An 18,708-nucleotide genomic window follows, 5' to 3' on the forward strand; every position below is an offset into this window, starting at 1 on the left:
ATACTCTTATACTAAACTCTCGGGTCGCGGAGGACTGGAAAACACTTGCATGGGCAGGCGCATACACAGGGGGGGGGGGGGGGGGGTTAAACCCCCTCCTTTGGTATTTTTTTGTGTGTAAACCCCCCCCCCCCTAAATTTCTCTAAACCCCCCCCCCCCCCCCTAACGGAGCAAAATGTCAAATTTTCAAATTTCGAGACAAAAAAAAAAAAAAAAAAAAATGTGTCCTCTTACCCTTATTAGGAAAGACATAAAGTGGATTTTAGAGAAAGTATACTATAAGGGAATATGATAGGCCTATTAATAGGATGGAAACAAGAACAAATGGAAAGAGTGAAAAGATGAATTGTGGGAATTAAGAACTACCAAGAGAGGAATACAAAGTACAAAATATATTTAAGAAAAAGGAATTGAAAGAATTCATTGGCCAGATTTAATAGTGATTATGGATTGAAGAAAAGAGTGGAGAAAATCAAGAATTAAATGATAGAAAAAAGAGAGAAATACAGAAACAGAGTATATTATAGGCCTTATGGAAAATTGTGGTAGAATGCACCAATACGAAATAATTGAGGGTCTCTATTCATAAAATGAAAAGAGAGTCGCTATTCTTATTACGAAATGAGGGTCGCTATTCATTAAAATAGGAGAGGGTCGCTATTCATAAAACGAGAAGAGTGTCGCTATTCATAAAACGAAATGAGGGTCCTCATTCTTAAAACGAGAAGAGGGTTGCCATTCGTAATACGAAATGAGGGTCGCTATTCATAAAACGAGAAGAGGTCGTTATTCATAATAGGAGTAGAGGGTCGCTATTCATAAAAGGAGTAGCGGTCGCTATTCATAATACGAGATGGGGTTCGCTGTTAATAATACAAAATGAGGATCGCTATTCATAATGAGAGTAAAGGGTCGCTATTCATAACACGAAATGAGGGTCGCTATTTATTCAGAATATAGAGTTAGGGTCGGTATTCAATATACGAAATGGGGGTCGTTATTCATAACATTGAATAGGCCTAAGCAATAATAAATAATAATAATACATATGATTTATAAGGCGCCAAATCCACTTGACAGTCAAATGCTCAAGGCGCAGCTTGTGCAAAAGATGAAATACATACATGATACATTTATACAAAGTGCGATAGGAAAGGTACAGACATGAAAGGTAATGGTAATCAATAATTATAAGCTAAATTAAACAGATATTTCTTAAGATTGTTTTTTAACACCTCAGCAGAACTGCTATTCTTAACCCATTGAGGGAGAGTATTCCATAACGAAGGCCCAGCATGAGCGAAGGTTCGTTCCCCCCACTTTGTTTTAACCCTAGGAGTAACAAGTAAGCCAGAGTTTTGAGAACGTAGCTGTCTAGAAGGAAAGTAATGCTTAATCAAGCCGATGTTATACTGCGGAGCAGAGCCATGTATACAGTGAAATAATAGTAAAATAATCTTGAAAACAACACGTTTTTCTACGGGCAACCAATGGAGTGAATTGAGGACTGGTGTGATGTGAACAACGAACAAAGAAAAACATTGAACGGAGGACACCCCGGCAAGGCTATGGCGTAGCTGAGCGTGGGGGCGATACTTGGCCCTGCATTTTTGTCCATTTTTTAAAAATTAGGTATATTCCACCTTTTTATCTTTGATAATTTTAAACAGAAATCCCCCGCTCCTGTGGTGACGGAAAAAAAGGAAAACATAAACACATATCCTATCGTAATTTGTCCTCCTTGTAGGAAATCTTGCCCCAACCCTTGTCCACGACTGATCTTATCCAGGCTACGCCACTAAGATATTAGGTAGACCAAGCAGGCCCATTATCATTATCAAGGACTGAATTTGCTATTTCAGAAAATAGTAATTGTTTATACGACAAATATGTTTTTGTAGAAAGTAGCTTTTAGTAGGACTTATGGACCTATAAATTATATAACGGGGTTGGACCGGACCGTGAGCCTAGTTACTGCCCGGAGAGGGGTGAGAGGGGGTTGGGGCACTTTGGAATTGTGATTTGTTTGGGACTTTGGGGATAGGGGTTCAGAACACTTTCGGATCTCGAAGGTTTTCGCGTCATGTAGCGTACAAAGAGGTAATGCAATCCGAATATGAACCAAACATTTATTGTATTTTTTTTCGTTAGGGGTGACGGTGATGGTGATGGTGATTGTTAAAGAGGTCTGATAAGTTATATAGAGTGCGACACAAATTAAAGTAACAAATGCCGTTTTTTTTTAATTATTATTATTTGGGGGTGGGATATCTAGCCCTCTTAGCAACAATGGGGCAGGATATAATGATAAATTCAAAGTAAACACAGAAAATATATGTAATAGTTATTCAAGTCGATGTATACATGCTTAAAGGTTCGCAAACGATATATAAATAATCAATTACTTTAAATAGCCAAAATAAAAAAAAGAAAATACCATCAAGGGAACAAAAAGAACGAAAAATAAGGCTGATGTCAGTTGTCATGAAACAATATGGATAATTACGGAACATACACATTAATATACATACCACCTGTCAATTCATCATACACATTGAGAACAGGAATATATGAAAACCATGTTATTTATCTTGATGGAATTTAATATTGTAAAATCCATGTTCACTGTCTCACATGAGTTTGGAATAGGGTCTTATTGTCGGGGTCATCTCGTAGGAGAGGTTGGATAATCATAAAGCATATATATATATATATATTTATTTATATATTGTCTTACTGTCATGTCGTATATGTTTTTCTTTTTCCCCTTTTTATTTGAATAGAAAAAAGAGAAAGAAAGGGAAAACAAAATTAAAAAGTGTTACAAGTAACATAACCTATTCTTATCCCTGCATTATAATCCAGAAGAGACATGCAGTAGTAGGTTAATTGTTGTTATACACTCACACAACACACTTACAAAGTCATACACAAAGATCGTTTAAACACTTTTTCATTTTAAGTCTTACCTTAAGATTTTTTTTTTTGAGGCCGCCCTCCTAGTCAAGCATCGCTTATGATTGTCTCTTGCACTTTTTTCAACAAATAGCTTGGATAATACTTTAAATTTATAATAATATGTTATAGAAATGTTCAGTTTCGTTATTTCATGTACTTTTGTAAAAAAAAATCAAAAAAACATTTTGACATAAAGTTATTATTGTTTGTATATTTTGTATTATACCTTACGTTTATGTGTTCTTTGTTAATCAGTTATTATATATATTTTTTTTAAATGCAGACATCAATTCAAATCAAATCATATTCCTGGTTATTGTCATCTTTACTCTTACACTCAATTAGCCTATCTATGTTACACTATGATTTTAAAATTTGTTATCCAATTATGTTATTAAACAAAAATAGAATTTACAAGATTCCGAGCACTTAATTCCGAGAAGATATTGAACAAAAATATTGGAATCTATTTTGCTCTTGCATTTGAATATGACAACAGAAATCAGCGCAGCGAGCCTGAACATAAACACACACTTTTTTTTTTTTTTTTTTTAAATTTTTTTTTTTTAACAGTTTTGTTTTATTTCTCCAGATGTGTAATACAAACCATGACATACAATTGAATAAAATAAACGTGTTCAATATTGATGCTTTTACATAAACATAATTAAACACAAACTTATTTGCAGTATAATATAACTTAGCAACAAAGTAAACGTATAAGTATCTAAACATAATATGTCAATTGTAAGTGTTATTTACTTATATATTTACAAAAAAAAACAAATCTGGAGGTAATTTTACTGAAACAATCCTGCCCCCTCCCTGCCCCCTCCATCACACAGACATACTCACCCTCTATCACACAAACATACTCACCCACTCACACACATACTCACCCACCCCCACACACACACACAAGCGCACACACCAGCGCACACACGCGCACACACGCACGCACGCACGCACACACACACACACGCACGCACGCACGCACGCACACACACGCACACACACACGGGTCAACGACAGAACATTTTCAGAAAATTATCATTATTAGTACAAAAAAGGTTTAAAAACAGTCTAGGCTCTTCGCGAGCGGTTTTATTGTAATTAATCGTGAAATTCCATTCGCTTGCGTGTAAATACAAGAATACGCTACCGGGAATTAAGTTACACTGAATGTCGTTGAGCTAGGGTCCACGGTATACGATTGACAGTTGATCGATAATACGTGTGGGAAATCGGAGTGTGTGATGTGGATATTCCAGAGAATACTGGAGAAAGATGGCAACGTTAAAAGTACTGAAACTGTTTTTATTAACTCTGTCTCCTTTCGTCTGTTTTCCGATATTGATACAAGGTAGGTTGCTATCATCCATTCAAATACATCTTGGTGTGTGATATTTGGGTACAGGGTTGATCATGAGCGAGTCGATGATCTTATATGTAAAAGTCTACATGATTGTGTAAGCATATATATATATATATATATGGCTCCTTTGTAAAAGGGGTGGTATACCTGCGAATTGGCAACCTCTTGAGGTTTGCACAGGTGACTAGAACATTAAAAAGTTTATGGTTTTTGGAACTAACATGCATGTAATTCGGAAATAGTATAAAAGAATTCTTTGTATAGATATTGCACCAGACTTATTCTGAAAATTAGGGTTTTGACACTTTAAACCCTTTGTAATTTTTGTTGTGCGTGTGTCTGTTTGTTTCGTTCCTTTTTTCATTATTTTTTTGTATGCATTTTATGAGCAAAATGTCACCGAATTCTTGACTTCGTATTAATTTAATTCAAATATATTAAAGTGTATTGGTCCAAAAGGAAATTCGTTGCGTGTTCATGCATTATTCACAGAAAAAAAAATGAATAAAACGTCGATGTGACATGATACATACAATATAAAATGAGAATAGAAAATAAACATACATACAACGCAAAACAAGATACAAGATACAAGATACAAGATATTTTATTTGGTCTTTGCAAACAAGTTACATAGAAAATTGTTTTCCACTGGCGTTACAGTCATATTCAACAAAATACATAATTAAAAGAAATAAAAACATCACATTTATAGAATGAAATAGATGAAATAAGGAACAAATACATGCAAAAGATAACGAGTATGGAGAATAAACGTAGCAGTTTAATATTCAAATTAACATATTTTTCTCAAAATGTACATTATATTCAATATTTTAGTTAAAATATCCAGAGTAATTACAAACACAATAATGATTATTATTATCAATATTGATATTACTATAGTCAATATTAATATTATTATTGTCAATATTAAAATTATTATTAGTTTGAATAATGATATCATGATAATAAAATGTTTCTATCAAGCAAACAGTTCGCTACAACCAAAATCAAAAGCATTTATCAGAATGATTTTCTATATGACGGGATCATACCCATGTATGTATCCTAATAAGTTACAAATAATTAAATGTTCATTTCTTTTGGGAGAATGCAATTCCCTATTCTGATAAATTCACAACAAATTTTATCCCTATAAATTAAACCTAACGCCTTGGTAACTCCTTGATCGAAGCAATACTTCCTGCTAACCGATAGTATCATGAAAGTCGTTTGTGTCAAATTGACAATAGAAAACATTTAATTAATGAGCTTTTTGTTTTGGATCATCAATGTTTACAAAAACATTTTCTCTTTTTTTAAATTATAATCAGTCATAATTTCTAGACATTTCCATACTCCTTTTGAGCCATTATTCTCGAGGCAGCTTTCTAGCTTTTCTTTGTAGCATCTTTTCGACCGTTTGATTTCATTCTTTAGTTTTTCATTCAGATCCCTAAGAGACCAATTTTTAAGAGACCAATACAAAGTCCATTAAATAGCCAATTAAGAGAGATCCAATTTAAACTACTGCATGGAATTATTTACACAAATCATCATTCGTATCGATTTGGAAATGCCAAAACTAATGTGAGTTTATTCTGCAAAGAGGAAGAAGAGACAACAGGTTTTGATATGGAACGATTGTAACAATGTATTGGGCTTTATATTAATACCTAATCTAAGTGTGGAGGAGATATTTTTTGGAATAACATTAATTGATCAAGGAAAAGAGCAGTTGGGAAATCACCTTTTCATTTTGGGAAGAGGACAGAGATGAGATTAAACGCAGTTTCAAAGAAGATGAATTGAAAAGAATTTGGCATTGATGAGAAATGAATTTCCCCTACATCTGAGAAAATGGGAAAAACTGGGAAGTTTAAAAAAGAGCGAAGTAGAGGTACAACGAAGTCAACAACTTAAGTCATTTCGATATTAAAGAAACCGATATATCCCAGAATGCAAACCCCCCCCCCCCCCCTTTGGATTTTTTTTTTTTTTTTTTTTTGGAAAAAATCCTGCGTACGCGCGTGATTGTGATATATTTTAGTCCTATACATAGTGAAATTTTGAACATTGAATTATATTGTATTTATGTTTGTTTACCAAATCATTAAAAAAAGTTTTGTTATAATTATGTTGCAGTTTTGTATAAACTATGTTACGTATGTACGAAAAAATGGAGTTTGGCGAAATAAAATCAATGAGTACAGACAAAAATCCATAGTTTATTTGTAGGATAGTTGGTAACAATTTATGACTGAATGTGAAGGCCCTTAAAAACATGGACTAACTATTGATGGTTTCTGTAATCTTATCAATGTTCTCACAAGAACCAAGAAGCAATTTCCAGTCTGTGATGTCAAAGGCTGTCTGCAAGTCTTCAATTGACTTTAGTCTTTACATTCCAAACACGGATGGTCTTTTTCACCGTTTTGTCTCATTTTAACTTTTGTTTGTATTTTGGCAGAAGGTGAAACACCTTGGCCCGAATTCACAAAGGAGGTTTGTCGACAAACCTCCTTTTGTTTCGACAAACCTCCTTTTGTTCTTTACAAACCAAGGTTTGTAAAAACGCGTCGAAACGCGTCGTATGACGCACATAAACCTCGGTTTGTCGACAACTAACCTCCTTTGTGAATTCGGGCCCTTGTGATCGGAACGTCCAAATGGTGGCCGCATACTAGCTTTGTAGATGTCTCTTCTATTGAGCTATAACAGCGGTCCAGAACATTTCCACCTTGAATAGGACTGTCGATATGCTGGTGCTAATATATGGGGCATAATGTCCTCCAGTCGACAATGGTTAAAATCCCCTAAGACGATCTTTGGGTAATTAGGGGCCTGGTCCTCCATCTCATCATAAACTACGTAGAAAAACATTCCATAAGATGTAACCTCTCCTGGAGAAATAGTTATCATAGTATTATAGATTATCACCAACCAACGATATGTGCAACGTTTTAAACTATTCAAAGGAATAATGCGAACATGCATAAGGTTTCAGATTTTGATGCTTCAAAAAATGGCTCTGTTCATTTGGCTGAAACTTTACATTTTGGCCTTGAAATGTCAGGAGTATTAAGAGCGCCTTATATACCGTATATTTTGACAGCAGAATATTGTTTTATTATCCTAGTGAAGAAAAAGAATCTCATGTCCCGCTCGATGGGGTCTCGATTTTGGAAACATTTTTTCTCGTTGCTCTAAATCGAAATTTCAAAAAGGACTTTGCTTAAAATGAACCAATGAGAAAGGATATATGTAGGGTTGCTACAACTATGAATTTATCGCATTTAAATTTGCGTGAGACTAATATCCATCGTTTACATTCTCAAACTACTCGGGATACATATGAGCTGAGATATCCTTCTGTTCTGTTACTATACTACATAGTCAGCAGAAAATAGCGTTGATAAAGTAGGCCGATATGCGCACACATAGATTCGTCCTACCAAGTTGTACAGTGTACATGTATATTATAGTTGCCTATTGTACATGGAAAAGTACCCTATAGTTTCGTTGAATAGAATAGGAACGATAAATGTAATGAAAATACTTCCATTATCATGAGAAATCATTCGTCGTACTTTGACCTCAGTGAACTTGCTACAAGGTTGTGATATACGTCGACTGTGTTGGGGGAAGAAAAGAAATTATAATGCCTGAAGGAACATAATTTCAGTCCTTTTCAACTTATGCACACAGTTAATTCCTATTCATAAGTATCTTGATGGCGTGGGAATTGCGTGTTAAATATGTGATGTTTGTTTGCTTGCTTCCATTGTCAGTGATTCGGGGGTGTCACCAGTGGCGGATCCAGGGGGGCCGCCCCCTAAAAACACGTGATTTTTACCTTTTTGGGGGATGGGCCCCCACCCCTGGCGCCCAAGGGGGGGGGGGGGCAAATTTTTAAATTTTCGAGGGCCCCCCAAAAAAATGTGCTCACTAGCCCCCTCCCCCCCCCCCCCCCCCCCCCGCGGAGCGAATTTTCGGCCGGCGCGATTTCCAAATTTTCGGGAGCAAAAAAAAAAAAAATAGTGCCCATAAGACTTACTCCTGATGTAGGTTGGGCGATCAAAAAAAGTTAGGGGAAGCGCCACTTAAAACAAATAGTTGTTAGATCAGTATAGCCCCGTACAAAATGTCAAGAGAGATTGAAGAGTAATACCCTATTTGGGATCAAGGAATGTTGGTTTCTCGAGTCAATGGAGCTGGTTCTATAGTGAATGCAAATACTGTATTCTCAGGTAAGAGCAAGACGAGAATGAAAATTGTTCTACCATAAATGTCATGCCTAAATACATTTTGTAGGTAATGGGTTTTTTGAAAGCAGGTAGAAGTAAAATGCATTCGCCATTTCATTATTGTTCAGTTAAGGGAATTGAAACAAATTAGGTCACTTTAATAAAGCAACTAGTTAAAGGTGGAATGATCTATTATTAATGACGCTCAAACATGAACATGGACTGATTTTAACATGACATGACATTTCCCATGATAATAGAAAACATGAATGATTTGAATCAACATTTTATGCCTTTTTAAAAGAACTTTTACAAAATATTTTCAAGGATGTTAACGGCTTTCCATAATTGTTAAGTCCAACTTAGAGAGAAGTTCAACTTAGGATCTTTGTGAAACACCCCCTGGGCTTGCAGTACCAGTGGCGTACGCAGAATTTTTTCAAGGGGGGCCCAAAATTTCGCAACGACTCAGGAAAATTTGAAATCGCGCCTGCCCAAAAGTCGCTCAGTCGGGGAGGGGGGGGGGGGGGGGGGGGAAGAGGACACTTTTTTTCGGGTCTCGAAATTTAAAAATTTGACATTTTGTTCCGTTGGGGGGGGGTAAGGTCACCTTTTTTAGGTCAGCCATTGGCATAATTTTTTTTTTTTTTTTTTATTACAAAAAAAATAATTAAAAAAAATAAAAAGGGGGGGGGGGGGAGATTTTTACAAAAATCATACCCAAAACATACACATAAACAAAACTCAAGGGGGGTTAACCCCAACCCCCCCCCCCCCCCCCCCCTGCGTACGCGCCTATGCAGTACACACCAATACTTATAAGCTACATGATCAACCTTTTCTGATCCATTCATTCCACACTGTTTCTTTCAAAATGCAATCGCATGACTAGAATCAACGTTATCCTTAAATGGGTACTGGTAGAAAGGTATTCCTTAAAAGCGGAGAGCACCAAAATCTGTGGACTAGCCGGGGTACATGAGCGCTAGAGCACCTTGCGGGGTGGATCTGTGCATGCGATATGCAATATTATTAAAATTGTATTTCTAATTCGTATTTTAAAGGGTTTTTTTGTACAAGAGGGGCATGCCCTCACCTGCCGTGTTTCTCAATAGCCACATCAGTTGATCTAGATTTAGATAATTATACAGTTATGTTATTGGTTAAGTGATTGTCATATACAAGTATATATAAAACATTTACTAATACTAATACTAATACTAACGTTTTATTTACTGAGGGTAGCCACTTCAGTAATAAAACTGCTCTCCCAGCGGGCCCTGCATAACATAACATGTTACTATTACCCTTCTCCAATCTAATATGCTGAGCGCCTAGCTAGAAGGTCCCATTGTTATAAGTCTTTGGTATGACTCGGCCGGGGATCGAACCCACGACCTCCCGTTTATGAGGCGGACGCTCTAACCATTGAGCCACCATACCCGGTATAAATCTTATATATACCTCATTCGATTGTTTGAAATCCAAAAATAAAATGAGTATAGACTTATATAAAATTCGAAATGCTCTCTCGGTATTCCAGGTGAGGTTGTTCATATCACAGTGCTGACTGTGAGATACACTCAGGTAGGTTCATCTAGCCGTTGGGAGTATCAATGTTACCGCAGTGTACCAGATGAAGATGCTTCACTATCATTTGGTCGATCAGCACCCATAACAACAGACAGATCACCACCAGAAGAGGAGCAGCACTCAGATGGATTCCCATTCCTCAGAGTGGTGAGATTCCCTACAGGAGATGGATGGGATAGAGATGGTTTCGGTCCTTTCTACTGTGAGGCTTCTAAGTCCGCTCGAGATGTTACAAGGGTTACTACATTTTGCCAACGAAATGATGGTAAGATTATTATTCCATTCACAATGAGAAGAAAAGGATATCCTTATGTTATATGATTTGTTCTTCAATAGTAGACTATAGAAGTCTACCGTTCATTTACATTTATATATCTTATGTGAGGTCATTATGATGTCGATGTAAGGAGAACAAACTTTTACGATTAATTATTCTAAAATTCATAAATTGTGTCTCAGATAAGTCTGACGAATTCGTATATATAACATAATTATCAAAATTAATGACAACACTATTTCCGTTGTCTAATAGAATTTTTATAGATATCTGGAATATATGTAAAATGTCTACATGTATGATAAAACCTGATTAATCAAATTTAATCACAGTTTAAATTCTAAAAAGAAAATTAATGTTATCAATTAATGTTTCAAGCACTCGATATTAATATAAAAGAATCCTCTGACATATCAGTAACTTCTTTATAAATAAGACTGAATAATCAAAGTCAACAAAACAAATTAATATATTATTTGTGATCATTAGTTGTTATTTTCTTATTACCAATTTTGTATGCACTTTGACCATTCTAAATTCATCGCTGTTTGGCTCTGCTGCAATCATATTTGTTTATCAATACAACACAATCTATCTCTACGAATATAGATTGAGCTTATAGTTATATTGCATTTAAGATTTCTCAAATATTAGTGAAACCTGCTTGATACAAGGACATAAAAAGGTTTACCAACAAATCATTAACCACTTCATATTATTCGTCACTCAACCACATGGGAGTGCCCGTCCCGGGGTGCCCGTAAACGATGCTTTTTAACAGCAGAAGTAAGGACCTTGGACGCCAATGTGGAAATATTTTAAGTACAGCAGAGACCTTTATACCGCAAGAAGGTTTACTGAGAATCAGGAGCGAGAGTGAACCTATAGCAAAACTCAGCTTATGACGCTTCGACTCGTTGAAGATTAATGCTTGAGGATGGCTATATTACAAAGGCATGATATTTCACATACACATTGGCCCGAATCACAAAGGAAGTTTAAACCATGCCCTGGTTTAAACCTCCTTTGTGAATCAGAAAATGTGAGGTTTAAACCTTTGTTGTATATTCGGGCCATTGGGATTAAATCCAAATATTTCTGAGAAGGATTCTTTTAAGAAATTTGAAAATTGCTTCAGAAATGTTAGACTTACATGTTAGTAGCATTAACCTTTATCAAGTTATCATATGCAAAGCGAGCACGAGTTGAGCATAAAACAAGCCCATTCGTGTTTGGGTTGTTTATTAACTTTCAAAAGTCCAAACATATTTTGACATACACCAGACACTATACACTATTTGCCATGTTCTTAATTTGGAAACGATCTAAACTTGTTAATGAAAAATATGAATAGGGAAAGATTTATTTTTATATATGCGAGTAAATAGATTTCAATATAATTATGCAAGTCTTATAAAAGCATAAGGTTTCCTTTAGTGAGTAAATGGCCACAATGCGCGTGATCCGAAGGTGGTAGACGTAATGCATTAAAGTTAACTGTTTTTATTTGGTTTACAGCTAAATTCATATCAAGTCATGGATTGTTTACAAAGACAGTCAACGTGAATGACACTGGAGTAATGATCAGCATGACTAGGCGTTTTGATCCTGATGTGAGTGACAACGTGATTACTTGGATGAAAGATGGAAATGAGGTTCTAACATCGTTTGAAGGGCAGGCTCAGATCAGCTTCCCAAATCCAATCCAGACATCATACCAAGGAATCTATGAGATCTACTATAAAAACGAGAGGTATCAAAACAGAGGAGGATTATACAGACTCATCGTCAGAGGTACATGTACAAATGTATTCCTGATTAATTCAGTGGAGAGTGTGCACTGCAAAGGAAAAAATCAAAACAGACTCCAGTGAGCGGGGTAATAGCCGGGTACATTGTAACTGGTAAAGTGCTTTGTAAGATACAGTAAATATTATCATTATTATCATTATTTGCAAATTTTATTTGAAAAGATTTACGAAACTTCAAATGATAAGATGCATGTGTTAGCTTGTCACAATATGTGATTTGTACAACAAGTCAGTTAAAAAAAATTCCTGTAGGTAAAAACGCAATGCAACAGAGCCTCTAGCTACTCCTCTCTTTGTTATGATGCGATCTTATAGTGACATGGAATCTACATAATTAATTTTCTCTCTCCCTATCTCATATTAGAGTGCCCCGCTGGTAAATGGGGCCCCCCTGAGTGTTATGGTATCTGTGATAAATGCTACAATGGTGGAGTCTGTGATGACAAGTCTGGTCTATGTATCTGTCCTAACAACTTCAAAGGATCGAATTGTTTAGAAAGTAAGTAGGCTTATATGACTTTACGTGGAATTATGTTTATGTTTACATCTTATTAGATGATTTTGGGAATATGGTTGTTGTCTTATTCCATTGAAAATTAACTGAATAACGTACGTGTTTTTCTTCTACCCAAAATGGGTAGCGATTGATATAAATCGCAACTATGTACATAAGAGATTGGAGACCGCAAACTTGCGATTGATTAGAGGAGTTTTGCGATTGATTTGGATCAATCAACACATTTTTGTAATAAAAGGCCCTAATTACTGTACACACTAATTACATCATCTCTATGTGATAAGAAATGTGGTAACAAGAGAAAATAATGCCTTATGTCTGGATTACATTTGGCCTGCGATTAGTCTACGGAGCCCGTATCCTGCCCATATCCCCTTTTCCGTGCGGCCTCCGCGCGGAGGCAGGAGGCGGTCGTGAGATTTTCGTACGGATTCACGGGCTCCACGGTCTCTACAATTTTTTTCGCGGGAACTTATACAAATTAGCCCGTATCCCGTAGACATGTCGTAGTTGGCATTGCACAATCCCCGCACAAGAATCGCGCGGAGGCCTCACGCTGATCGTGCTGCAAACACATGTTTTTTCGGTGAATATGGAGGCAAAAAACGGCACGGCGGCTTGACGGTCACCGCGCCTTCTCCACGCAACCTCTGCACGGAAGCTGCACGAGCCCCTTACGATTTCCTTCCGGAGGTTGCAGAGACTGCACGGGTGCTGCACTAAAATTGCACGACTTCCGTACAATCTTCGAGCAGCCTCTGTTCGGATTTGCCCCGGCCTGCCCCCGAGGGCCAATACAAGAAATGGCACGATGCTTGTAGATAATAACACGAACATCGTAGCCCGTATAGCCTCCTACGATGCCCCCCTAAATCGCACCAATTTATCGTACGGCGCCCGGGGCAAATGTAATCCAGGCATTATGCATAACATACCATAAAATAGTCTTATTACATGATACATAATACATACACATATCCGAAGTCATCTCTTGACACCTACAACGTAGTTAATAATCGTTTACATATCAATAAAAACTGAATATTATGAATATCACATATTTGTTATTGAAAGACATGAAAACAAATGTAATCATCTCAATCTAAGTATTTGAGGTTCCAGTTTGATTGCAGTGTTATCTTAGCAATTATAAGTCACGTTAAGTTAGACAAAAATGTTGTTTCTATTGAAAAGGTGTACAATAATAATGAAATAAAAATATTTGTGGAAACAAAATTATCTACATTTTAATGTACTAACCGTCAAAAGTTTTCTTTTTTGTATTTGCTGCACCGCAGCACATGGCCCCAAAACAAATACAATTTTGTTTTTGGACCTACCTTTTTTTCTTGGCTGGTCACAGAATTTATAAGTTGTATACATGTTGTGTAAGATAGGGAAGGATCCTTACTAACAAGAAAAAATAATTTAAAATTGTGTTTTAGGGCATGGGTTCTTTTTCAATTATTGGCACATGGACTAGTATACTGCTAATATGTGGGAAATGCCACATACGGTACATGTAAAGTGTGTTTCCACTCGAAATGAGCCTACTGTAAAAAGACATCAATTCATGTGGGATAACAGAATCATTAAGTTTTTATAACCTCATATTCTGATTAAATCACTCATTTGTGTTTCTTTGCGCCAAACATAATATCCAACATTCAAATGAATTTTAAACATGTTTATTACTTCACATTCATAATGAAAACTATATCAAATGAAAGGTTTTTATCTGATAATGCATATTCAGTCCACACCAAACAAATTAAAAATCATAGTTTTGTACCTTTTTTTTCAAATTTTGAGCAAAAATTGACATTTTTAGTATAAAACAAAAATGCGCTTGGTATTCGCCCGTATCCCATTGCTTAATATTAGGCAAGAGTTTATCATGAATGCCATGCATTAACCCCAAATGCCATGGAACCTTTTATTAGAGCCTGTTTTGATTTTTGGCTTGCCGTCTTTTATAGATCTTCAGGAATTGTTTCCAGGAATAATGTCGATTTATCATTCAGCATTCTGTTTATACCAAGTAAACTATGTCACTTTTTTAATGTATAATCTCTCATGTATTGTTAACAGACCTTGACTTTGTAAATACTTTTTAAATTCCCCTTCTCTACACGAGCGGATAATAAAATCGTACACAAAATATACTTTTCATAGAGCATTGGGCACCATCAGTAATTTGCAAAGGAAATTTCTGGAAAGTGACCATACTTTAAATCTATCTCAAGGTTATCTTATTTCTTAGGCAATTTTATGAGATTTATATGCAACAACGCTTATATATATATATTTGTATATTCAGTTTGTAGAACTGATGGTGGAAATCGATTCGGCTTGAACTGCGATTTTGGATGTACAGTTCTCAATGATGGTATCAACAAATGTCATGGGTATCTTTTTTGCTTACCTGATCCTTATGGATGTTCATGTGACGTCGGTGCGCATGGTTCTGCATGTAACACACGTAAGTCTTCCGGTAGTCATTTAATTGTGCTCAAATTCTGATAGTGAAACTATATACTACTGGTGTTCTCCGCAGACTTAAATTTACTTTACCTAGATTATGATTTCATTATATAACACATTGATTTTGCCTCATTTCACTTACTGTTGTATGATTTGGGGGAATGCATTTAAAACACACTTGAATAGACTTTTTATTACTCAGAAAAAAGCAATAAGAACAGTTTGTAATGTACCATTTAATAACCATACAAGCAATTTTTTTTGTTGAATGTAAAACATTTAAGGTCTCTGACCTTGTACTTATGTATACTTATATCTTTATGTATCATTATCATACGAATGCCTTGCCAGATACTTTTAATGGCCTTTTTAGCACAAATGCCTCCTATCACTCATATTTCACTCGTCAACACGCAGATCTTCATCAATTTCTTCCCAAAACTACAATTAGTCAAAATTCCTTACGTTGTAATGGAATTAAGTTATGGAATGACCCATACAATGATATCAAACTAAGTAAAACTCTTGATAAATTTAAAAAAACTCTTGAAAAATAAAATGTTCTTGGAATATCAAAGCACATACCACTCAGTGGAGAAGAGAAGGAGAAGAAGCATTAGAAGGAGGAGGAGGAGGAAACGAAGAAGGGGGAAAATAAAAGAAGGAGGAGAACAGGTTATTGTAACATGCACAATATTTATTTCTGATGAATGTATTGTATCTGTAAATCCTAATTTTGTATTTTTATTTCTATTAACAGTATGTACTAGTGGAACATATGGTCCAGGATGTTCACAAACATGCCACTGTGCAGGTGGTTCATCATGTAATATTTACAGTGGAATATGTACAGGTGGATGTCAGATTGGCTGGTATGGGAACAACTGTCAAAGTAAGACATGGTCAGCAATGATAACAAATAATATGACATAAATGCTTTTCCCAAATATGATCAATCAGAATCTTACATGTTCGCTGCAGATTTAAATTTTGTAGTATTTATATTTTTTGTATTTGTAACCCCATTACCTACAGGACCCGGTAGTTTCAGTTCCCTTCGCGAGCTCAATCTGGGCTCGCTATGGTACGAAAAAATAAGACTCGACCCGGTTGCATGGCTCCTATATTATACCTGTGTGGAAAAAGATAATTTAGTAGTCAATAGGTTAGCTTTAATTTATTATATTTTGTACTTTTGTAGCCAAACCCACTCTTAAGCTGTGTTTTCGAGACAAATCCTCCCATATATTTCATTTTCAGAATTATTATTACAAGTAGTAGAAGTAGTATAGTGGTAGTAGAAGTAGTAGTAGTTGTAGTAGTAGTAGTAGTAGTAGACTTGACGACTTTATTGGATAAATTGTTTAGGTCCATATTATGTCTAGAAATAGAAAAGAGGATTTCTTCTTAAAATATACGTTTTTATCTCGTGAAGGCACTGTTAAATTCAAAAGTATGTGTAATGGTTGAAATCGATAGTGCAAAAAAATAAATGCCTAGTTACAAGAAATCAATCGGTTGTAATGAGCTAATATTATTATGTTAGAAGTCCTTGCTAAATTGTGATTTCTAAAATATTGTTCTTGTCATCCTCAGTTCCAAATGAATGTGATTACGGCTACTATGGATCTCAATGCACCGATAAATGTCATTGCTCGAATGACGAACCATGTGATAAAGATACTGGAGAGTGCCCTGAGCAGAAGTGTGCTCTAGGATACACAGTACGCAGTGGCCAGGTTAAATGTCAAGGTAACATATCATTTTTCAATAAAGGGTGTTGAATTGTTCATATTGATTCCTACTTATGTATCTCCAAACTACATATAATACAACATGTATAATAGTAATAATGTAAAATACTTATGAAGCACACTTCTCTAATAACTTACTCAAGGCGCTACGTACATCAAGTATGGTGCAGCTAGTGTGCATGATACACCAGGATTGTTTTATGGATTCATTTATGAACATTCATAAATACATGTATGTACATTAGTCAATAGTGCTGGGATAGTAAATACATTATTATCTGATATACACTCTCATCCTCAGCATTATGTTATATATATATATATATATATATATATATATCGCTTCATCTCTCTTTCTCTCTACCTCTCTCCCTTTCTCTCCCTCTTTCTTTCTCTTTCTCACACACTTTTCCTGGAGCTCCTGTGCTGTCCGTACTATTTTCCTCTCTACCTCTCTTCTCTCTTATTTCGAACGATCTTTTCATATATGCCATATATGATGATTGTGGTATATATTTAAGCAACTGTTAGCTCTTAAGCGAATTTTATCAATTTGTAAATAGGTGTACACTTATTTATTTAGAAATTTCATTCACTGTGTGATATGTCTTAATACGATTTGCAGGATAATTTTACTGTAGTTTATTTATGTTTGTATAAATATTTATATTTTTACGCAATGTACGCAATTCAGCCATCTAGCTGCAAATCAATTTTCAATAAAACCATTACCATAATACATTATGTATACTCTGAAGGAGGATTCTAGTATACAAATATTGACTTCTTTGGAGGTCATGATTATACTGACTATGGTGACTATTCCCCTAACGTGATCTTGTACGGCACTGTGCCTCCAGACAAAATTGAGGGGCATATAGCGCAGCCTCCAGAACACTGAGCAGCTACATATACATATACATGTATATACAGTTAAAAACTATATCATTCCTTAGTAACCCTTGTAAATTCGAGGTTATTTGAAATTATTTCAAGCAGCTGCTGTTTTCTAAGGCTGCACATTATAATCTACAGGTTCGAAGCCGCCAACATCATTGGAAAGCTTGAGTAGTGATATTTTTTTTCACATAGAAATATCGTTAATATTTCTCTTCTTATTTGAACAAGGGAAAAATCGAACAGATGTCAAAATATAAATACAAAAGCCTAATTGTGTCAAGAAATTTGATTACATTATATAATATTTGATACTTTTCCGATTACTTCCGGCTCACGAAAATAAAAAATTAATTTGTTCAAGTACAATTCATTATGATGTTATATTTCAGATTAGTGCCCACACATGCCCAGTCGAGTAATTTTGATTAATATTTCATGAAATTTTGCTCCATTTCCTTTCCTTTGCCTATTGTATAAAGGTAAGCACTGTGTGCTGCTCGTATTATCAGACGAGTGGTAGCGAAAAGTAATTATCATTACAAAAGCATATTTCCCTTTGAAAGTGGCCCGTTAGCTGGCAGCTATAGGCAGGAATCTTTTTATAATTATGAATCTGCATAAAAATCCAGTTAAGCCCGGGGTTAAGCACATGCCTGACATATATTCTCATGGCGGCATCAAAGATAGTACAAAGGGAATGAGCTAGATATGACTCCATCTCTTAAAACTCCTTGTTTAAACCAACTGATTTTACATTTGAGGCTGTCAAAATAGCGGAAGACATTGAA

The 18,708-nt window shown here is 35.5% G+C and overlaps 1 protein-coding gene across 1 annotated transcript; it reads left to right on the forward strand.

The window, feature by feature from the left end:
• Positions 1 to 8,526: 8,526 nt before the first annotated feature.
• Positions 8,527 to 15,305, forward strand: LOC115919874 (tyrosine-protein kinase receptor Tie-1-like). The gene is made up of 5 exons (XM_030974444.1): positions 8,527 to 8,587; positions 10,128 to 10,442; positions 11,973 to 12,248; positions 12,630 to 12,764; positions 15,103 to 15,305. Exons 1-5 carry the CDS (start codon positions 8,527 to 8,529, stop codon positions 15,303 to 15,305), a joined length of 990 nt encoding a protein of 329 aa, XP_030830304.1.
• The last annotated feature ends 3,403 nt before the right edge of the window (positions 15,306 to 18,708 follow it).

Source organism: Strongylocentrotus purpuratus, unplaced genomic scaffold, assembly GCF_000002235.5.
Source record: "Strongylocentrotus purpuratus isolate Spur 01 unplaced genomic scaffold, Spur_5.0 spur5_scaffold_7, whole genome shotgun sequence".
Classification (NCBI taxonomy): Eukaryota; Metazoa; Echinodermata; class Echinoidea; order Camarodonta; family Strongylocentrotidae; genus Strongylocentrotus; species Strongylocentrotus purpuratus.

Bases quoted from the DNA above. Each gene is read 5' to 3' on its own strand.
- LOC115919874 (XM_030974444.1), top strand. From the start codon at position 8,527: ATGTTGGTTTCTCGAGTCAATGGAGCTGGTTCTATAGTGAATGCAAAT. The intron at 12,249-12,629 runs GTACATGTACAA...ATCTCATATTAG, and splicing joins ATACAGACTCATCGTCAGAG to AGTGCCCCGCTGGTAAATGG. The intron at 12,765-15,102 runs GTAAGTAGGCTT...TTGTATATTCAG, and splicing joins AGGATCGAATTGTTTAGAAA to TTTGTAGAACTGATGGTGGA.